We start from the raw sequence: 24014 nt of genomic DNA, 5'->3' as shown, positions 1-24014 counted from the left end.
CTCAAATCCAGCACTGGGCAAACTCTGGGCCTTGATTGCCCAAGGAGCTGAGTACCCAGAAGTCCCATTAAAGTCAAGGGATTAGTGGGCACTCAGCATCGTGAAGGAGGAATCCAGCAATGCACGAGATCAGGCCCTTTGTTTTTACCTTTCTCCAAGCTCCAAGTTCCTAAATAGAGTTGCATGAGAGTCAATGGTGAAACCTTCAAAGAAAAGGAAAGCAGGGCAGGCAACAAAGGACTGCATAGCTTAGGGAGATGATAAAAGGCTATGGGCCTTCTTCATTTAAAAGAGATTGTCAGCACTAAGAACAAGTGGACCCAGAGTTCTCCATGATTGCAGCTCCTGCAGTGTTAGCTATGGTGAGATCTCTAGTATAGATGGGCAACAGATGATTTTACCAAGATTAGAGGACACCGAATTAATAACAGAGCCCAGCTACACTACAACTTCCACCATTGCCTCTGCCAGGGGAGCTGGGTCCAAATTATGGGCCCAAATTTTCCAGTTGCCAGTTCAGTAGAGACCAAAAGTCATTGCTACTTGAAGGCAATATAGCTTATGTGAAATGATCTAGTCAGCAAAGACAGTACCTAGTGGATATGCAATTATGTCAGAAAAAACACCATCACAAATGGCAGGTTCAGCAAAGAGGACGAAGACTGAATGGCCTTAGAAACTTATCCACCCTCTCCTCCCTTTGTGTGTAGAGCCCTGTGCGAATACAAATATGTGGCTCTGCATCCAATCCGCATCCACTGGAATACATTTTTACCAGACCCGCAATCCGCCCTCTCTCTCTCAGATTTAAATGCATCTTCAACCGCACATCAGCTGTTTTGGAGCCAGCAGTCCTCCATCAGCTGTTGAGCTCCTGCCACCCCAAACAGCTGATGAACCCGCCCGCCATCAGCTGCTGACCATTGCCAGCCGCCTAAGAGCTGATCAGTCACTCCTCCTGCCTAACATCTGATCAACTCCACCCTCCCGCCTACCAACTGATGAACTGTTGAGCCCTGCCAGCCGCCTAACAGCTGATCAGTTGTTCACTGCACCCCTGGCTGGCAGCTGCTCCAGACCTGCCCCAGAAGTCACAGAAGTCCCAACCTCCATGACCATCTGACCCGCGATCAGCAAGAAATGGTCAGTGGATATGAAGCAGATATCCATGGAATTTCAGAGCTCTATTTGTGTGATTCCTCTGGGTGAGGACAACATGACAAAATATTCACTCTCTCTGTCCAAAGACTGCCTGATGTTTCGCTACCTTCAGGTCTGAGACATGCAAGGCTGCCAGCCAGCCACCAGCAATAAATTCCCTTGGAAATATTAAAAAAAACAAACAAACAAAAAAAAAAGGAATTTTGATCTAGGCAAACAGCTTGTTGCTCTGCAAAACAGCCATCACATCTCATGCCAGCAAATGAGTATGTACAGGGGAGACTGGCTACTCTCAGCCTTGTTTTTCATTCAGCCCAAACGTAGCAGATGAATTCTAACAATAGGCCTGGAAGTTTTTCCAGGTGAACTGAAAGAGACTGGCTTTGCAGTTTAAATCTCAGACACACACAGCACTGCATCCCAGATGTAAGAAAATACAGCAAGTTGGTTCCTTTACCTTTAAGTGTAGTTTATATAGTGCTGGAGGCAGGTTCTTTGGAACATACTTTAGGTAATTGCTGGACATGATCAATATCTCCACATTATTAGAACCATTGAACATATTATCAGGTAACCCAGCATCTGAAAGTTTATTGTTATGAAGATACACAGATCTACCAGAAAGAAAGAAAGAAAGAAAGAAAGATTGCATTAGGCAGCATGATCTGCTTTCCTCTCTTACCCAATGCAGCCTTCTGAAATCTACACCTCAGTCTGTTGATACTGGACACTTAATGATCAGTGTGAATACCAGAGAGACATGGTACACCCGATTTGCAGATCAATAAGATTTAATGTGCAAGGTTTTCTATAAATATATTAGTTAAATACAAAGCCTAAAATTAACTACAATATATCATACCCACTAAGCCTTGAGAGATAAGCAGTTACACAGAAGGCTGTATACAGGAACAGCTTTCTTCAGGGGCCCTGCTAGGGAGTCAGTGGATCCTCTGGTCCAATCAGCAGCACCTCCCACGGAGTCAGGTGTTGATGGAGCGTGCACCTTTGTCTAAATAGTGACTCCTTATAATACTCATATATGCTCTCTACTCATATATGCTAATTACCTACATTGGGTTTTCACCCTTAATTACATTCCATTCTCACCATGATAATTGGGGTCATCAAAACAACATCTGGTGATAGGAGGGGCGGTGTAAAAATATGCCCCTTGGCAACAAAAATGTGTACCCCCAGATATTCAAGGATAACTTGTTGTTCCCATCACCATTACCTATGTGTAGCTGCGAGCATACATGTTATGTATTTTGTCTTGTTATGTGCCGTGATATGCAGAAACTGAGACATCTACAAGGTTACTCAGTAGTCCTATTCATCTCTGCCAACTGGACGTTGTCATGCTACAGGGGTCAGAATAGCCAAGCAAGCAACTGAAACTATGCTAGACCTTTAGGACAGTGGTCAAGCAACTCAAATTGTACTGGGCCTCCAACAAGTCTATCTTCTTCCTTTTCTTAAGATACATTAAAAAAATGAACATATGTATCACTTATTCTGCCAAGTATAAAACCAAAACCAAACCAAACCAAAACACTGGCCCCAAACATTCTCTGAAATGGCGGAGTGTTCAAAATCCGAACCTGGACCTGGATCTATATTTCATAAATGGCCCCATCTTTAACAAAGCCTGCGATCTGTATATAGCGAGACTTAGATATGTTTGAAATCTGGATCTGAATTTAGCAGCTTGAGTCCAGTTCTGTTTTTGGCCACATGGCAAAGGGAAGCCATTGGAGTGATGGCCAAACATCAGAAAGTTTAGAATTCATATTTTGTTCAGAGACACACCCCAAAGTTTGGGTGCTAGTCTAAAGCACATCAAGTCTCGAGGTTGCAAAGTTGGACTATACAGCTCTTGAGGCTTGGTCATCACAGGAGATTTCCATTCCTTCTGCTTCCATGAAGGCCGGAAATAACACAAGAATAGCTTCTATGTTGCTATTTCGAAATTTCTACTCCCAAAACTCAGGAGTTCAAAGACCACTATGAAGATGAAAAATAGTCTGTAAGAAAGACTTTTGAACTTAAGATGAAAGTTTGGGGAGATATGGTTTTTATTTTCTTCTGTACCAGTCAGCCCTTCCCTAAGAACTTCCTGGAAGAAATTTATCTATCAGATGAGGGGAAAATGGTTCTATCTCCAGAATGAAGGGAAAAGGAAACATAGAGCCTTAACCTCCTCTTTCTAACACAGTTTTTACAGCTGTGCAATGATGCTGATATCAACGGAGTCACTCGCGATTTACAACTGTGTAAGTCAGAGGACAGTCAGGTCCAAACCATCCTCCCTTCGTTTTTACCAAAACCCACTGTCATAAAGAATGGGAGACTACTCCTACTTCTATAGTCCCTTTGTTTATGCACGTGTGGTAGGAGGCACTGGGTGGCTAACATCCTGGTGGCGGGTTAACAGTGCGATAGGAAACCCAGTCCAACGTGGTGATTAAAAAGGCTGCATTTTCTAACTTGTCCTACGATTTTGTTGCAGTTATGGAGATGATTTGGTGGGATTTTTTGGACTCAACATGGAAACGCAAAATCTCCATAAGCTAAACAGAACCACAGGGAAGGATATTATTCACTCTGTGGTCAGCTATGCTTTTAACTCGCAAATATTTGCCTTTCTGAAAATCTCTCATTCCAAGTCAGCAGAGCCTGAAAGTACATAGTTTACTGGGGGGAAAAGTACAGCAACTGAATCTTGGAGTTAGGATCTTGTATCAGTCCAGCTCAAGAAACAAACGGGCTGCTATTCTGTATTAAACAATGGTTGCTATGGGAGAGCTTGTGAAACTCACTCAAAAGAGCCTAGCTACTTAATGTGATACAGGAACTTAGCAGCTTCTGTAACTCAGGCTGATGAGTGACTGATGCAACCTTTACAAGTATCTGTAGCAGCTTACCAGACTAAGAGCCTAGAAGATACTGCGCTAACTCAACTCCCCCTGAAATCAATGGAAATTGAAGGCTCTCTGCATATTACAGGATTAGACCCTTTGGGCTCAACTGTGCCAACCAGCGCTAGCCACTCACAATTCAAATGTGCACGTTGCAACCAGCAATGGAACTGGGGATGCTCTTGCAATGGATACTGCAGTGATGGAGCCTGTATAGATAGATTAGACTAGACTAGGTAAAACTTCTTTGGAGCATGCCACATTTCACAGCAGGCTTGTATGCACACAGCTGACATGAGGATGGTCTGTGGCACTGCACTGGAGTCCAGCCTAAAAAATCATCATTAAAGAATAGCAATGGAGCCTAGAGAACCAACCACAAAAGGTTGAAATACTGTTGGGGGCTGGTCAATATTGTTCAATCCAATACTGCTGCATCATTAGCAACAGCATTATATTCTCAGCTTGATCATAGCCTTTCAGTGAACGAACTAAGATGGCATTGGGGATATTTGACCAGTTAATCACTGATTTGATTAATCAGTGCTGCTCCTTACAACTCATCACAAAAAAGATTTAGAAGATGGGTTTATTAAAAATGCTGTATGTTTGTGTGATGTCCAGCAAAAGCCACAAGAATGCTTTCATCTGAGAGTGGTTTTGATCCCCTCTGTAAAATAACTTTTGGAGGAGGAGGACTGTTTATCTGTAGGCCAAAAATAGTTTTGTTAAACAGTCAAAATAATCAGTTCTTTCCACCAATCCGCTTCTGCTAAGCAGCGACAGAACATACTTCTCCTTTCACTTCTTGATCCCTTACCTCAAGTTTGGCTTCTGTCCAAAGGTGAGTCCATAAATCTTTGTCAGATAATTGGCTGCAAAATCTGCACTGATCAAGGTATTTGGTAGGAATTTTGGAGCCAGAGTTAGCTGAAAAACAAATATTGGGGGGAAAGCCAGTTAAATGCAATAAATGCTTAATCACCAATGTTGGGTTCGCAACAGAATATTTGTAGACTATTTACTTTGAAGCGACAGAGTTCAAGTGGTTTCATTAAAAACAGTGAGGATTCTGTCCTCACTAAATAATCTCTCCAGGAAGGCGCTAGACTTTTGCTTCAGAATGTTTGGATGTGTTTTGTTTTCATTGGAAGAGTTTTTCTTCTTTTTTTCTTTTCTTTATTTTGGTGGAAGAAATCAAGGATTCAGAGAATAAATACACTTCATGTTATGGTCATAATTCCTGTGAAATATTATGCCAATATAAAATAAAAAATGCAGCATACTGCTCTCACTGCTAGAGTCCCATGTGAAAGTAATTTACATGGTGGTTACTCCATACTTTAGTTCCAAAGTCCCATGCATGTTTGACAATTTCTTCAAAATAGGATACAGGTTACCAGGGTGTTATTCTGAACAACACAGTAGAATATAATGTCGGCACAAAAGCAAATATCTGATGTGTATTAGCAGTTACATCTTATTTGTTAAACCCAGATTGTGTATGAGAAACAAAATACAATGTTCTTGTCCCAAAGAATTTATAATCCAAACAAGACAGATACAGGGCTTGATTCTCTTCTCAGCCCAGCACTATCCAGTATCTTTATCAATGACCTGCAAACTTTACCAGCAATTATATTTTTCCAGATGACAAAAAATGGTGGAGTGGTAAAAGATTAAGACAGATCAGTTCTACTGAGTGATCTGGATCACGTGGTAAGACTTTATTGAATAACAGCTAAAGTCAAGGTCATACATCTAGGAATCAAGAATACAGGTCACGCTTTTAGAATGGAGGTCTGCATTTTGGAAAGCCGCAACTCAAAATAACTTAGGGTTCAAAGTAACTAACCAACCAGATATGAGCACTTAGAGTGGTGCTGTGGCGAAGAGAACAAAAGCAATCTTTAGATTTATAAGCAGGGGAATAGTAGTAAAAATAGGAAGATGTTTTCAGCAGTGTATGCAGCATCAGTGGAATAATTAGTGGAATACTGTGCCAGTTCTGGTGTCTACATTTTAAAAAAGAATGTTGGCAATAGAAAAGGATTCAGGAAAGAGCTACAACAATGATTCAAGGTCTAAATAACCTGCTTTACAAGGAGAGACTAAAGAAGCTCAGTCTATTTTAGTTTATCCAAGAGAATGCTAAGAGGAGTTTTGATCTCAGCCTATACGTACCTGTATGGTGAAAAGATTTCTCGTAGTAGAAGGCTCTTAAACCTAGCTGACAAAAGGTATAAACAAGATCCAATGGCTAGAAGCTGAAGCTAGACAAATTCATATTAGAAATAAGGTGCTTATTATTATTATTACCACGACATGTGGGCCTTGGGGAAGAATAGATTTTAATAGAGAATTGCTTGGACTGACTTCTTAAATAAATGAATAGCTAAAGAACTTGAGCTTCTCTTTTTGCTGGTATGTCAAGCGTGCACTTGGCAGAGTAGTGTTTCTATCACCTTGTAGTTCACCAGACCTTTTATTTTTTAAACTGAAATAAGTTTGTTTCATTTATTTGTTTCTTACTTTCCTGCATCAGTAATTCCCTCCTTAGGCTGCCTGAAAATGTCTGATGGACACAAATCAAGCAAAAAGAGCCATTTCCCCAAATCGATTATCCCCTGTGGAGCATTTCAGCATCAGAAATAATGGTAAAAGGCCTGTAATTTCCACCCAACTACCAGCACTGATACCACATTGCCTTTAGCTTTAGATGTACTCACTTGCTGACCTGGGAGATGCAATCTCCTGGGAGTGGGTTAATGTTAACCAAACCTAATCAAGAAGCTCTGGCAATGTGTCATAAGGCAACATTCTCTACCATGGTATAATACACAGAAATTAGACATAGGAAATCATTCATACATACAGATTCAAGCTTTCCTGTCTGCATACATTGTCACCTGAGTCAAAGCTGATATATGAACCACACAAGGGCATTGGACAGTCCTGTGGGGCACACAGTGAAACAGCAGAACCACTGAAAACCACACAGAAAAAAAACAGAGAGGTGTCTCTCTCTCCACTTTTTTTTTTTTTTTTTTTAAAGAGGTTTAAGCTGCTCAGATCCTTGTCTCAGCGTCTGTTCCTCTTCCAGGATCAACAATCTGGGGTTGGACAGCTGCTGCTGGCCAGGAAGATTTCAGGTTTAAGAAGGCATGCTCGGATTTAGCAGACAGAAGCAAGCAGCCCTTTCTTATTTACTTTCACAGCTAGGTAGCAGAAGCAAAAGGAAGGGGTGCAATAATGATAGAACTGACACAACAACTGTCCCAGGGTTAGAACTTGAAAAGCCTCAGGATCTTTGTGTATGTTTCCAGGAACAGCATTGCTCAGAAGTGTCAATATCAGATTGCCTTCTCATCACCTCTCTGCCTTCCATTCTTTTGATATGACGCGGACATCAGAAAAACTCAGCTGCTCTCTAAAGCCTATAAACAAGTTATTCTGATGTTTGGCAAGTTACACTTTCATCCACCTGAGGTGGTTAGAAGCCTGTTGAAATTACAGAACACATCTCTGAAGGGAAATCCTATTCTCTTACTACAAACGGAAATGTGACCAGCTGACGGAACATTACTGTCCTTTCTCTCACCTGCCATGACAGGCCTAACAAATGCTCATACCACGTGTGTGTTTTGTGTTACTGGTATTGCCAACTAAGAAAAAAACCCACACACACACGCACTCACTGCAAGGGCCTTAATTGTCCGACAATAGCAGGTTTGACTTGAGAGCTATTTGCTGTGTCTGCTCCAGCACAGAATGATGAATTTGCCAAACCTTTGTTGTTTCTAACGCAGCACACAGGATGGAGTGTGTGCTGAATGCACTATTTTAGGGTAATCACAAAAGTATGGAATGGTAGTTTTCATTGGTTGGCTTTTTGGAAGATTTATGCTGGTTTTCATAGTTGTTAACAGAGTTAAACTAGATTCAGTGGCTGGGAACTCTCCTATCATTATTGTCAAACAGCAATCTAGGGATCTGAACCAATGTGATTTCCTCTGAAGCCTTGTTGCTGCCCCCACATCTCCATGTTGCCCGGTTTTTTATCCATTGCTAACTGGGAGATTAAAGTGCTGCCATAAAAACTATCTTCAGGTTTTGGAACCAATTTTCCACCTGCCTGTTGCAAACCCTAACACAAACAGAAAAGCCGTGGATCCAGTGAATCTCATATCACTATGGGAACATTGAGAAATCTAAAGCCTCCCTGACACAAAGGGTTGATAATGATCTTAGTACTCAATATAGCAGCTCAGTGCCTGCCCTGCATTTCAGCAGGTGTGGTTTTTGTTAAAAATGAGGTCCCCATAAGCTGTGTAACCAGGCTTGTTGTTGGTGTTCTTACAGAATTTAAATAACAAACGACAGTGTAAGTTATTTACTTATGGTGAGTGATACTCCTATAATATAGCAGGGCTACATTTTAGCCTATTAGGAGTCATCATCTCTGTCTAATTATGCCAATTAAAAAAAAGCCACCCTGCCAATTTACCTGTGTGTGAAATAATCAGAACTGCCACTAACTAAAACAAGCCTCTTTCCACAAAATGAGAAGCATAAACTACCAGCAAACCCCTGCCCTCCTCCTAACACCACAGCTGCCTGAACTGCAGCACTTCCCATTGCAGCATGGATGCAGCACAAAGCCAATCTGGTTTGTCCTGGCTCGTGATTTCTGAAGACATGTTATTTTTGTGGGTCCACAACTTCTCACTGTAACTGCTTCTGACAATTTGCTGATGTTTGCGTTTTTATCTTGGATGTGTGTCTCTCTGCAGCAGTGTCAGGAAAAGCCAAACACTTTGTTTTGTCACACAGGGAAAAGTTGGACTGCAAAGTTCTGGAATATTAGTCACAGCATGGCTTGTTCTTCTCTTTTATGGAGCTACTCGCTGCCAAGATCATTACATGGAAATGTGTCTTGAAAAAGTAGCAAATGTGATGTAGCTGCACTAAGGAGCAGATTCTGAGCTCAGTCACACCAGGGGAAATCCAGATGGAAATCCACGAAGTTATTATGGATTTGTCCTGGCAGGATTTAGACCAGAATCTGGCCACTTGTGTATAACCTAAAGGCCAAAGGATTAGACGTTTTTTTTAAAAGTGTGGTTAAACAGATAGTGAATTGAATTTTTTTTTTCTGTCTGAAAGGGGCTCCCACAGCTGAGCTTTCCGCTTTCCCCACTGACCTATACCTGCTGCTTTAAGCAATATTTTTCTGTGGCATCACATTTCCTTCCATAGCAAGTAATTGTGGGGTTTATTAAAAATGACTTCACTGCAGAACCAAGCAGACTAAGGTGATGTCAGAGAGGGTATTTCCATCCCTGTTGAGATGGCGCAATCTTTTCATCAAGGCCTGGAGTATCTGTCATGACCCCTACCCTGGGTCATCAGCAGGGAAAGAACCTGGGACCTGAACCACTAAAAGTATGGGCTCCAACCACTTGAGTTAAAAGAGTAACTCCAGTAGCTGCTAACAGTAGTAGACACATAGCACACACTAAATCAGGGGGAGGGGAATTACACTTTCATCATGTCCTAAAACCTCAGTTTCACTAGCTCCTGTCTAACATTTATTTCCACTCATTCCACAGTTCTCCTAAATCCACAGAACTCATATCTAGTGGGCTATGCATGTGCAGAGCTCCTTTAGAGATGACGGGAATGGAATCCATGAAGAATGTTATGGCATTTTCAGTTTGTTGTTTGTTGATTGTTCATTATGAGAGTCACACAACAAGTGTTAGGACCTATTCTTCAACGAGGCTTAACCCAGCCCCTTCTAGTGTGTGTGTGCAGCTTTGCATACTTGCATACCTGCACTTCCTTTATGTGCACTAACATCGCTGTGTGCAGGTGAAAAAGTCCATCAGTTAGGGCCTGATCCAAAGCCCATTGAATCACAGAATCATAGAAGGGAAGGGACCTCAAGAGGTCACTTAGTCCAACCCCATGCACCAAGGCAGGACCGAGTATATTTAGACCATAAATGACAGGTGTTTATCTAACCCAGCCTTTAAAATCTCCAATGATGGTGATTCTACAACCTCCCTTTGAAGTCTATTCCATCCTTAACCATCCTTATTGTTAGAAATTTTTTCCTAATATCTAACAAATCTCCCTTGCTGCAAATTAAGCCCATTATTTCTTGTCCTATATTCAGTGGACATGGAAAACAAGGACTGAGGACAGTGATCAATTAACATATTTGAAGACGGGTTTCAGGGCCCCCCGCACTCTTCTTTTCTCAAGACTAAACACTCCCAATTTTTTTAACCTTTCCTCATAGGTCAGGTTTTCTAAACCTTTTATCATTTTTGTTGCTCTTCTCTGGACACTGTCTGGTTTATCCACAATTTTAAAAAAAAGTGTGGCGCCCAAAACTGGACACAGTTTTCCAGCTGAGGTCTCACCAGTGCCAAGTAGAGCGTAATGATTATCTCCTGCATCTTACATCCTCTTCAGCAGTGTTACTACCTACCATTATTCCCCATTTTATATTTGTGCGTTTGATTTTCCTTCCTGAAGGAGGTGTAATATTTTGTACTTGTCATTACTGAATGTCATGTAGAAATTAATGGGAGTCTTTCTGTTGCAGCAGCAGTCAAAAAAGCTAACAGAATGTTAAGAATCATTAGGAAATGGATAGATAATAAGACAGAAAAAATCATATTGCCTCTTTATAAATCCACAGCATGCCCACATCTTGAATACTGTGTGCAGGTCTGGTTGCCCCATCTTAAAAAAGATATATTGGAATTGGAAAAGGTACAGAAAAGGGCAACAAAAATGATTATGGGTGTGGAAAAGCTTACATATGAGGAAAGATTAATAAAACTGGGACTTTTCAGCTTGGAAAAGAGACAACTAAGGGGGGATATGAGAGAGGTCTATAAAACCATGACTGGTGTAGAGAAAGTAAATAAGGAAGTGTTACTTGCTCCTTCTCATAACACAAGAACTAGGGGTCACCAAATGAAATGAATAGGCAGCAGATTTAAAACGAACAAAAGGAAATATTTCTTCACACAATGCAGAGTCAACCTATGGAACTCCTTGCCATAGAGTATTGTGATGGCCAAGACTATAACAGGGTTCAAAAAAGAACTAGATAAGTTCAGGGAGGATAGGTCCGTCAATGGCAATTAGCCAGATGGGCAAGGATTGCTGTTTGCCAGAAGCTGGGAATGGGCAACGGGATTCATCACTTGATGATTACCCTTTGATTCATTTCCTCTGAAGCACCTGACATTGGCCACTGTCAGAAGAGAGGATAGTGGGCTAGATGGACCATTGATCTGACCCAGTATTGCCATTCTTATGTTCTTATTGACTTCAGTGGGCTATGGATCAGGTTCCCAGTGAGTGCAGGTTCTAGACTTATTCAAACTCTACAGGGTCAAATGAGTTAGTACATGAAAAAAACCGGTTACTTACCTTTTGTAACAGTTGTTCTTCAAGATGTGTTGTTCATGTCTATTCCAAGCAGGTGTGTGTGTGCCTCGTGCACTGTCGTCGGAAGGCTTTTCCCCCAGCGGTACCCATTGAGTCGGTGCAGGTGCCCCCTGGAATGGCGCCTCCATGGCGCTGTATATAGGGCCCTGCCGACCTGCTTCCTCTCCAGTCCCTTCTTGCCGATCGGCTCTGACAAGAGGAGAGGGCGGGTGGGTCCTGGAATGGACATGAGCAACACATCTCGAAGACCAACAGTTACGGAAGGTAAGTAACTGTTTTTGCTTCTTCGAGTGCTTGCTCATGTCGACTCCAAGCAGGTGACTCCCAAGCAGACCAACGAAGGAGGGGTCGGAGCTCATGAGATTGCTGACTGGAGCACTGCTATACCAAATGCCACATCGTCTCTGGCATGCTGGGTAATGGCATAATGTGAAGTAAATGTGTGTATGGATGACCAGGCTGCAGCCTTACAAATCTCTTGTGTAGGAATTTGTGTCAGAAATGCTGCCGAGGAATTGCCTGTTGCTTGGCGATTCGCAGCTGAAGACCTCCAGTGGCGTATACCTTCCTCCCAAACAGGTCAAGTCTCTTTGGCTCCTTTGACTTAGGCGTTGGGCCCTGCTGACCCTGCCTCTCCTTTTCATTCGCTGCGGATACTGCAAGTGGACCCAATGGTGGACATTTTGACACCGGAGGGTCCTTCAAGGGTGTTAAGAGTTTTGCAGTATGATGGAAGTTTTAACAGTAGACAGCCTCAAATGAGTCTCAATTGGAGCTGCACATGTCAGCACATTACAGGCATAGAGAACACAAACTTATTTTTAAAATCATCCATGTTTAACTTTATGAATAACACCAGAAGCTTCTCCGAAAACCATTGCCCCTTCTTACCTTATTGTTTGCAAGGTACAGGTAATTCAGATACTCCAGTTGTTCAAATGCCTCCTCTGGAAGCCCTTCAAATAACAGGAATGATTTACAGTCAGCACCCTTTGTAAATGAGAATGCTACAGGGGCTTTTCTGTCTCCTAAAGGATATCCTTAATTTAAGCTTTAAACATTTTTCAGTGCAACTGAAACAACTTGACTCATGCTTTTTGTTGTTGTTTCATTTTCTATTATTATAAAGGCTAAAGAAATTCATAAAAGGCTCTAGATTAACAAAGCACATGTTTGGCCTCTAATGATGAGTGTGATGATCAGAAGATGTAAAACAATGCACCAGATTTAAGCTGTGGGATATATATGACTAACTGCACAGAATATCCGTTCCGACTCAGAAGGAAGGATGGGAATCAAATGTGGATTTTCTTCCCTCCCCTTCACCTCCACATTTTTTTTGGTTAATTTATTTTTATGAACTTGTAGAAAATTCTTCTCATAAGGACATAGTTTAAATCAGAGCATATTTGAAACTTGGGGCTCAATCATGCTCCCACTGAAGTTAATGGAAGAAGTTTAACTTAAAAGGGAACGAGATCAGGCCCTGAGTCTACCAAGTATAACGTTCATTTTGCTGTGCATTATCCATGTACAATGGCCCTGTGCTTCCAATCAAGTCTTCCTGTATGTCCCTGAAATAGGAGGCTGCTCCTGTTATCCATATGAGCAGGGTGCGTGTCACAGACAGGATAACACCTGAGTGTGTGGATAGCAGAACCATTTCTGAATCACACACCTTTCCCCTCTATTATCAGGTGGTTCTTCTCCAGTCTCTCTTTTCTCCCTCTTTCAGAATCTGGCCTTTTCCTTTTTAACTAAATGGCAATGTTCTATAGCGAATGCTTGACTTATCCAGCAAAATTTGCCTGAAGCAAGCAAAGTGGGTTGAAAGGAAGGGTGGAAGTTATGTTATTTTTAATGATTTGGTTCCAAAGGTTTTGAGTAATTTAGACATCAAATTAACTGAATTGAACTGAAGGAGTGAATTAAGAAGCAGGCTCTGTCACAGGGAATTTGTTCAGCATGCAGACATTTCTGGATCCCACTTGGATTTGCACTGATGTGCCCGAGGGACTGGAGGGAGTTTCCTGGACACGTGCGTGCTACGCCACAGTACATAATACTACTGCCATGTCTCTTCCTTTGGTACAAGGGGGACTGCATTTTTATGCACTGAGCATTATTTTTCAGATGATGAAGTGCCTCCACATTTTGTGTGCTAGCCAAGGGAGTGATGCTAGCTAGTCAAGCATTCCAGTCATTTATAAACATTTGAGCATGCCCACCATTCCTCACACTGTCCTTTTGTGACCACCAACTAGCTTATTGTATAAGCTCATGTTGCAGTGCTTGTCAATGGCTCTCTACACTCTAATGCTTGGGTTTTCCAGCTTACCTTTCGAAGTTAGCCTGTTGTTCTGTAAATTGAGTGTTTCTAATCTGGAAAGACGAGCAAGATCTTCTGAAAAGATTTCTTCTATCTGGTTATTCTGATGAAAGGGAGAATATGAATTATCAGCTAAATAGTCAGAGAAGGACCCTAGCTCTAAACTTTTGGAAAATCCAGATCTGGATCTGAATGTTAAAAATAGACAACTGTCTATAAAGGACCAAACTCAGACCCCAAATCTGACAAACCCAAAGTTAGCAGAGTTTGAAATCCGGAGCCAAGTTCTGTAGCTTGGGATCATGCCTAGAAATATCCAGATCACGTGCTGGTCATTCATGAGGAACAGGTTCTATAGCCTATAATGCTCTCAGTCAGAGGCAAGCCCCGGCCTAACTGAACAGCTGGCAAGTAATTAAAGTGCAGCTCTACTCTGAAAAAGGTGTGTAAGACTGGCATATGGAGTCCCAGGTTTATTTTCTGTCAGTGATTTGATTTTAATCAAATGTGATTGGTTTTATAAGTAGAAAAGGATTTTTTTTCTAACTGCAAACTCATTATGGGATGTGAAAGTCAAGCTGGGTTCTAATTCTGGTGGGTCACCGCTAATAAAGAATCTGCCATCAGACTTTAGTTAACAATTCTTTGATAATGTACAAGGCTGAATGGCATTCATATTAGTATTAAATGTGTATATTATGATAGCACCTAGAGGCCTCAGCCAGTTCAGGGGCTAAGAGCTATATATAGAAAATTAAAGCCTCTTCTCCAAAGAGCTTACAGCATCGAATCCTGTCCACTTATAACCCATCTAGTGAGCTAACAGGAGTTAAACTTTTGTTTTTGACAGTAAAGGAGCTCTAATGGGAACACAGCTGGAGCAGATCTGTTGAGCAGTAAGGTGCCAATTTACATTACAACTTTTCTGACCACAACTGTGCATTGGCTGACAACTCTGAATTTTCCATTGCAAAACTATGCACACCATCAGTTTATCAAACTTAATAAATATTTTTAAAAACGTAGTGGGGGACCACAGGGTACATTCTACACAAGTGGGAATCTGTAGTCACTGCATTGACTGTGGCGTTACCTTGGATTCATACTGCTTTAACTGAGAGCACAATCTGGCTCCCCTATGGTAAAAAAGAATAAGTATGAATGCATTCCACTGGCCTGGCACTACAACATTTCAAAGCTTATGAATGAATAACAATCAAACTCTTGTCTGACGGGGAGCAATAACATAGCACCATTGTGTCATACAAGGAAAGGGAAGGGTTTAAGATTAAGGACTTTCACAGAGACTTGATGGACACCAGCATTAATCACCTTGTCTTGAACACAACTGCCCTGCTCTACCAGAAGCCTCAGGCAATGGATTAAAGGGAGAGAAAAGATGCCTTTAATTAAATTGCAATTTACTAAACTTCTGCAAAAACCTTGCCGGGTAAATGAAGCTACCGACAGTCCAGTGTTTAGTTAATTCTTCTAAGGACCTGTCTACATGGGAAAGTTAGATTTTTATAATTTAAGGCGTGAATTTAAACCAGTATAGTTACAGTAGTATAATCCTCCATGTGGGCACTCTCACACCAGCACAAGTGCCTTTATTACGTGTGGTTTATGTTGCTTGGGAAGAGGTTTAAGCGAAACTAAAAAAAACAAAACAAAACCACTCTCCAGAACGAGAGTCCAATGGTAACACTTTCCCATGTAGACAAGGCCTAAGAAGTTCAGAACATATTTCCTCACACAAGCACACGCCTACCCTGAAAAACACTCAGGGTACGTCTATACGGACGGTGGCAAAGTCGCCGCCGTCAGATCGACCTATCTGGATCGATTGAGCAGTCAGTGAAGACCTGTTCAATCGATCCAGAAGTTGACACTGGTAAACCACTCTGACTCTGATCATTTGCTCCCCTTACACATCCAGGTCTCTGGGAGATGACTAATACCAGAGTTAAAAGTTCTCACATAACTGTCTGAGTGGAAAAAAGCATTTTTAAATAAATTAATATAAAGTTCAGTGTAATTAATATTTGTCAGGCACAGAATCTTTCTGCTGATCAGATCACTGACCTCTGAGCCAAGGGGGTGGAAGAAGAAACAGACAGGAGAGCTAGGGAAAATCAGACAGCCAGAGACGCAAGCAGCTTTTCAAAATAGGGATAGGGAATATTCTCTAAGGACCATCAGTGGGCTGCCAGGGCACAGTGTGGTCCCAATAGCCATTAGGGTTGGTCTAATGTGTGCTCCCCCCTGTCTTAGCCCACACTTATGGCAGTGAGAAACAGCTGAGGGTAGGATGCCCTGCCACACATCTTCTCTACCCTCAGCCAGTCCCAGAACAGCCCAGGCTCTGAGTCTGGGGGAAAGGTCCTCTGTGTTGGCAGTATTCAAAGGAATAGGACAGCACTGAATCAAGCCTACTGTTTTGGTGAGCAGCCCTGCTGTTTTATTTTACCTGCAAGGAAAGGTGGTTTGTAGAATCTGGTAAATCTATAGGAAATTCTTTCAGATCAATCCCTCCACAATCCACAACTCCTTCCTGGGTGCAGATGCAGTCTCTAGGGCAGTCTGGAGCCAGGAAATTAGGGTCTGGATTCAGTGATTTGGATGAATTTTCCAGAAAATCGTTGTCTTCATCATTGTGACCATGGATCACGTTGTAGCTAAATACCAAAAGCCACAGCACCAGTAGGGATCTGCTGCTCAGAAGCATTTCCACTGAAACCAAACAAACATCAGAGTAAATTGGGAGTTAGTATTTTTGCAAGCTCTGTTTTAAAGCCCAACCCAAACTGTAAATGGAAGGTAAAGGACCTAATCCTGTGTGGGTGACTGCCATGTAGCAGGAGATTTAAACAGTAACATCACACCAAATAGCAGTATGGGTCTAATTGCCATGCAGGCAACCAAACTAACTTTTCAGCATCAGTATTGTCAGCCCCACAGATTAAACAATCATGAGTCAGCCTCCCAACAATAAAGCTATTGGCAAAAAATAATGAGATTTTTAAAAAAAAGTTATATTGTGCTTTTCTCTTTTCAGTCCTAAATTGATTAAGGTGATTCTGGCTCCCATTGCAGGAGCTCTCACCCTAACATCTACCTGTCCCCCTGTCCAGCGACTAATTCGGCCCCCTCAACTCCCTGTGTGCTGCCCCTCCAGCCTCACGTCTGCTCCGTGTGCAGCTCCTGGACTCTGTCACTCCCCTCACCCAGGCCTGACAGGGGCCTGCAGCAGGATTCCCTTCCCCCCCCCATTTTTTTCACCCCCTACCGTCCCTTCCCAGTCTGGGAGGGAAAGGGAGGAGCTGTCCCTCTGCTCATAGGAAGGGACGGAAGAAGCAGAGTTGCCCTGAGCTATTTCTGCTCCTCCACCCCACCCCCACCCGCACCCCACATCGAGAAGGGTGTCAGTTTGCAAGGAAGGGAGGTAGAGAGAGCTCAGCCTGCTTCCTGCAGCAGCCCTGATTGGCTGCCCTTCCAGAGGAGCCAGAGGAGCAGGGAAAGCAGCCATTCAGAGGGGGTTCCCTCCTCCAGGCACAGCTAAATTCAGGAGAGGACTAGAGTTTCTAGCATCACCACTGGACTGACCCCAGGCCCAATGGAAATTGTGAGACTGGGCAACACTGCAGCCTATTTCAGATAGCCTCTCCAGCTGTGGAAACCCTCCACCCGTCTGTATTATTGCCACATGGCATTACAACCGTGCATGTTTAATTTGTTTCTCACAATGCTTTGCCTCAGGGCCTACCAGGTCTGCCTCTTTAAGCACACAGACGTATCTGGGTAGACTAGGAATTCTACAGTAAGTGCCTAAAAGAGACTGAAGAACCAGTGGTGCAGAAGGTGGCTGTCAAGAGGAAGCCATTTGCAGTGCACAAGGCGTTTTATTGGTCCTACAAAACTCAGAAGTATGCTACGTATTCTTGAGCATCCTCTGCTGGACTTTATTAACTATTTATGCATAATGCAGCAATCTCACTTACAGAGCAGTGGCACTGCTGATTCAACAGAGCACTCTTCATAGATACCGACCCACTGTCCCCTCCCGTTTGTGATCACATATCATCCCTGTGAAGATGGAGCATTAGGAAAGCATTTCATCTGTCCAGCTAAGGTATCTCTGTATGATCCACATAACCATAGTATCTGAGTACCTCACCGTCTTTATACTTACAGTGCCCCTATGAGCTAGGGCAGAAGTATTACCCCCATATGGGGAATTAAGGCACAGAGAGACTTGCACAAGGTTACACAGAGAAGTTTGTCACAAAGCTCAGACTTGCGCCTTGAGCTTCCCAGTCCCAGACAAACACCCTAACCACTGGCCCATCCTTACTCTCCATTCATGTATTTTCAGTTTCTTTTAAAACGATTGAGGAGCTGGAAACAAGGAGAGGAGTCAAGATCATGTGAATGGGCCGTGCCATGCAGAGACCACAGTTTGAGAACCACTGCACTATTGTTTCAACTTGTCCCGAGAGTGGGTATCCCGGCCCCCTGGGGCTGCAGGCATAGCAGCAGCATCTGAACTAGCCGTTGCTACTGAAGTAACTTTTTCCCTTTCTCAAACTGAGAAACACCTGGTCCTCAAGAAGATTTATATATGAGGTTATGCAATGTTATTTTTATGTAACTGTTGATCATAATGTTCCAGAAAGTTTTGCATATGGAAGTAAGTTCCCATCATTACATACTACCCTGGTTAATGTAAACAAGGTGTGCTGGAAAATAGTGACTCATTCTGTCAGGATGGTCCTACACTTGGTCTGTTTTATATGCACTGAACAGTAATGAAATCCTGAGCTACTGAAGTAAAATATGGTCTGGATCTTCTATTGATTTTGGACAGCAATGTTGATCTGAACCTTAGAGCCTTGGCTATCATTCAACCTTTATCTTTCTTGCTGCAGGTTAGAATAACCCGAACAGAAGTTAAATATCTGCCAAATCAGCCAGCTGGCCCAGGCCCTGCTCTCTGTTTCATTCTTTGCACTTCTCAGGTTTCATAGATGATGATTTCCAGTAAGAGCTGCTAGTGGCTTGTATTTTATTTCTCTCCCCCCCCCCCCTTTTTTTTTTTTTTAAATCCTGCAGGGGATTCAGCATTGGAGACAATGTGTTCTAGGATCTACTTCATGCTCCAGCCAGCTCCAAACAAGGAAGGTCATGGAACAACCTTTCTTGGACAGCTAGTTCATATGGATACTGCTCCTTCAAGATCCACACATGGTGGGTTGTCACTCTTCACATGACACGAATACTCCATTCAGCTCAGACAATCAATGCTTCTCTTTTGAGTTCAGAATCTCTCTGAGCCAGGTTTTTCAGTTGGTGTGAAGTGGCAGACCAACTGATTTAGAGCAACTGAGAATCTGGACCTCAGACTCATTGGGTATGTCTACACTGCAATTAAACACCCATGGCTAGCCCAGGTCAGCTGACTCAGGGTATATCTACACTGCAATTAAACACCTCCAGCTGGCCCAGGTCAGCTGACTTGGGCTTGTGGGGCTCAGGCTACCGGCTGTGAAACCACAGTGTAGACATTCTGGCTCAGGCTGGAGCCTGAGTTGTGAGCCCCTCCTCCTTGGTGGGGTCCCAGACCCTGAGCTGCAGCCCGAGCCTGCATGTCCACATCACAATTTTACAGCCCTGCAGCCCCAGCACGAGGCAGCTGAAACAGACCAACTCCTGATGTTTAAGTGCTGTGTGCGTCTTTGTTTTTAACAGAACTTTAGGCACTCCAGGAGTAAATGGGACAGATTTCAGTTACATTGGTGTAAATCTAAAATAAATTCATGGACTTGAATGGAATTACTCTAGATTTACACTTGTGTGAGATCAAAACGTAGCACAGTGCGTCTGTTAGCAGTGAGGCAGATAGAATTCTATTCCCAGACCTGGCCTGGGAAACCTGACACAGTGAATTGGTTTATTACAATCCATCTCTGTGAGCCAAGCTGTACCGATTTCTTATGAAACTATTGAAAAGCTAGACAAACAAAAATTGCTGATTTTTTAAATTATATATTGATTTGTTCTTACAACTGACAAAAAGGACTAATTAAACTATTTCACACATCAGCCAGAGGCAGCCCTGGTGTAACTACATTGAAGTCAATGCAGTAGCACCAACTTACACCAGAGCTGTAGTTGACTGTACAGTTTTTGGACTAAAAAGAGTGCATGTTTACATAGAGAGCAGTTAAATACAGCGATGTGACAGTGTGAAATCTGGTATTGTGCTCTAATATGTAAGAGGAAGTCTCACGCTGCTGTCATCAATATGTGCTTTTCTGCTGCAATGCCTTTGAAATGATAGCTGCTAAGGTGCTACAGAGTGACACTTCGGATAAGGAACATCTGCTTGCTCCCGAAGTTCAGGAAGTAAATCTGGGCATGGATTTTGATTTCTCTTAGTTCAAAGAAAGCTTGAAGAGACTAACTCTATTAAAGTCACTAAGAGCCTAATCCCAAATCCATTAGTTTACTAAGGGCCTGATCCAAAGCCCACTGAAGTCAATAGAGAGACTTCAGTGAACTTCAGATCAGGCCCTGTGATTCAGAACAAAATTGCAATTCTATGGGAAATCAGTGCTGAGTTTCCACTGGTTGTGGCTGCACCCTTCTGATTTCATTACGTATTGTCCCACATAGAACCAAAATTTACTCCTTCACATTGCAGCTACCATCAGCCACTGCAGTACCAGCAGTACAGTGCTTCAGCAGTCAATCAAGTGAAGTTTCAGGAGTCATACATTATACAGTAAGGAAGATGATCTGAACAAACAGCATAAGCATGTTCTGTATATTTTACCATCATGTCTACAGTTCTCCACATTCAGCCTTACAAGCCAGTCTCAATTTTAAAAAACATGATCTTCATTTGTTTTTAAGATCAGCAGGTCATGTGTATTTGTTATTTGCATTAAATGTCCTTTCTAAAGGCTGTATGTAGCTAAAAGGCAAGCTGTTCAATGCTCTCAGTGTACTAAGCTGTTACAAAATAAAGTGCAAAAACAACTCACCGTTGTTGACAGAGATCAAATGAATGGAGAAAAGCGTTTCTCTTGCCCCCAAAGGCTCCCTTAGTTCATGCCATGTCAGTTACACACGCTGAGCTCAGAAAGTTATTTTCCCTTTCCCAAGTCAGATGCTTTCCAGATGTGAGCAGCAAAACTAGAGAGAGAAATAGGCAACCGTCTCCCAAAGAGAATTTCCTGCCCTTTCCAGTGAAATAGGAGAAGAATTTTCCAAGGTTACCATATGGGAAAATGTGAGCAGAGATAAGGGGGGAAGCAGCTCCAGTCTGAACATAAAGGTTTGGGCAAGGAACAACCTCGTCTCTCTTGTCAGCACACTTTGCAAGACCAGCAAAAGATGCCAAAAAGAGGAGCGATTTAAAGTGCTGGAATTGATGGAAGCAGAGGCTATACATGCTTAACATTTCACTGCATGGTATTTACATTGTCAATGCAACTTCATTTATTTATTTTAGGAGCAAGTCAAATTCTGGGTTTCACATCTCGATTTCTCCCCACCCTGCTGTTGGGGCTGGCTGAAATTAATGAATTCTTCTTCTCTCTAGCTCTCCTTGGGTTTCACCCCATCAGCAGATCTTCAGGGACTAGAGAAAGCCTGCAAAATCCCAGATACCTCAGGATATAGTTCCAAAATCTGAGACAAACAAAAAAAAACACCCTTCCTTCTACCCCAGTAAATCTTTCTCCCCTCCACATTCCGGCATTTCATTCACCCTCCCTTCCTCCCCCGCTTCCCCGAACAATCAGTTTTGGTGAGGATCATTGCATTTTCTGTTCACTCTCCTCTTTGCAGGAGGGAGATGAGCTACTCTTCATAACACAATTAGCTTTGAGTGCAATAGCATTTCTAGGCAATGTGATGGCTTTTTTGCACTGGGAGTGGGTTATTCCAGTAAGAGGTGATATACTGTAAGGAAAACAATCTGTTGTGTGAATGGACTCTGTGCCCTGTACAGTACCTGTAAGAAACCTGCAGGCGAGCTCTCCCTGCTCGGAAAAGGGCCTTCTTGGTCCTTGCTGTGCTCCAAAAAAAGACTCTTCCCTTCAGACTCCAGCTGAACATGTAGTTAACACCAGTTAAGTTGTTTTGTCCCCCTTTTCTTCCAGGCTTGTATCATCAACTGGAACTGATCCACCCTGGACCATGAGCAGGTTCCCAAAAGTCAGTGTGGGAAGCGTGTGTTTTTATTTAAAAAAAAATTGGCTGCTGCGTTTTAAAATGATTCAGAGATCTAGGATTTATTCTGCACTCCCCACCCTCCTTCTCCATAATCCCCATTGTGACCCTTAGACCACACACAATAAAGGCAACACAAAGCAGCAATCTGTTTTCAGGGAGCAGAAGACAATTATGGTGGGGTCTGGTGCAGTTTTTCTGAGAGTAACATGTGCCTCTGAAAATCAGACTATGAGGGGAGGAGAAACAGGAAGTCGATGGCATTCCAATTTATTAATCCTTTTTAAAAAAAAACATAAGTGAGAGGGGACAGGACTTGCTCCCTCTTGGAAATGGTATTTTTCCTGAGGTTTGTTTTAAATTAACCATGATTCAAGATGCTCCCAATTTATTGCTGTCTGCACTTGCTTATCCTCTTCTAGCACACCCCATAAGTGCTCCTTCCTACGGGCTCAGCCTCCGGTTCCTTTGCATTTCCATTACCAGAATCTGCTAGACAAACCCTCTCTCAAACCAGCCCTTTAATCATGCCAAGCCTGAGTTTGCTATAGTGCACTATTAATAGAGCCCTGCAAATCTGCAGATATCCGTGGACCATGTTTGCAGATTGCAGATCGGATATAAATTTTGTATCTGTGCAGGGCTCTAATTATTAATCCAAACTGAAGAGCATGACTTCAGTGTGCTTTATAGACTTCTGTAATTATTATAGCCATTGATTAGATCAGATCCCCTATACAGACATATCAAGGAAGCTGTGCCTGCCACAACGAGCTCACAATCTAAGGCTAAGGAATACGTGCAGAAAATATTTCCAGCCAAACTCATTTAATGTGTAATGCCCTACCTCTACAAGTGCCCTACCCAACTGATAACATTAGCAGTTAACACCTGTTAGAAGGAACATTTTCAGCCTGAAAAACTTAAGTACCAAAATTTAAAGTGTGATACAATCCCTTCCGCAGGTCACCCAGGTTTGCAGATATGGATCCTTAAGCAGTCTGTTTTTAATAGCACAGCTAGCCATATACGTGGCAGCTGCTGCGCACCATATTTTTACAGTACCCAAAAAGTGTTTCTGCAAAGTATCTAGCACATAAGAGAGATCTATGGGGTGAGCTCCTCACCTCTGCACTGATCCCTTAATGCCAGGTTAAAAAGGCCTGATTGGCAAAAAGGGCCACTAAAAGCCCATTCCAGCCAGAGGAGGATTCGCACAGGCACTGTGGAAGGACCCTTTTGGAAGTCCTGACATAGGGTGCACATTGGGCCAAGCTGCCACACAGTAGTGCATAGGGCAATCCTAGGAGGCTGCCATAATTTACATAGGCCCCAGAGCTGTCCAATTTAGGTCAGGGTGTCTCCAATCCCGGGAGCAGACCTGGATCAGGAAGGCACAAAGGTGGCTTTAAAGCCATCATAGATCTCCTCTCCCTGGACTGCACCTCTTCTAATCCTGCCAGTTGGAAACGCTTTAGGAGAAGGACGATATAAATTTAGATTGACATGATAAGTGAGAGACAAACAGTAGGAAAGAGATGGCTGGGGCCAGGACGACAATGGGTACAAGCAGTGGGATAACCTGGCAGCTCATCTTAGACATGTGCACATTTTAATAGTTCAGCTACAAGTGATTATATATCATGGAATTATTGACTCACTCGTGGGCAGCACGGAAGGAGTGAGTACAGAGGGATTAGTTAGATTAAGTTTACTTTAATACCGTCTAAAACGTTGCAAACAATTGCTTACCTTTGCTTTCTCTCATCCTTTGCCTCCATCCTAGTCACCCTGGGCTTGTTACAGAAATGTTGATACTCCTGAAGAGAATCCATCAGTAAAAGTTGAAGCCAAGACAAACTTTTTATAAAAGCATCTATCAGGTATATTGC

General features: G+C 42.6%; 1 protein-coding gene across 3 annotated transcripts in view; it reads right to left on the bottom strand.

The window, feature by feature from the left end:
* The window catches only part of PODN (podocan), a 34981-nt gene extending 13898 nt beyond the window's left edge, over positions 1-21083 (bottom strand). For all 3 annotated transcript variants that reach the window (XR_010917520.1, XM_067535428.1, XM_067535429.1), the window contains exons 1-6: positions 20931-21083; positions 16355-16617; positions 13894-13987; positions 12447-12511; positions 4903-5012; positions 1619-1775 (exon numbers count right to left, since the gene is read on the bottom strand). Coding sequence is in view for 2 of the 3 variants with exons in the window: in XM_067535428.1 (XP_067391529.1) it covers positions 1619-1775; positions 4903-5012; positions 12447-12511; positions 13894-13987; positions 16355-16612 (684 nt within the window). In the remaining variant the exon portion in view is untranslated. The remainder of the gene's footprint in view (positions 1-1618; positions 1776-4902; positions 5013-12446; positions 12512-13893; positions 13988-16354; positions 16618-20930) is intronic.
* Positions 21084-24014: the final 2931 nt, after the last annotated feature.

Source organism: Emydura macquarii, unplaced genomic scaffold (assembly GCF_026122565.2).
Source record: "Emydura macquarii macquarii isolate MOO-44397 ecotype Brisbane River unplaced genomic scaffold, CSIRO-AGI_Emac_v2 contig_3506, whole genome shotgun sequence".
Classification (NCBI taxonomy): Eukaryota; Metazoa; Chordata; order Testudines; family Chelidae; genus Emydura; species Emydura macquarii.
This window is presented reverse-complemented; position numbering and strand designations above follow the sequence as displayed.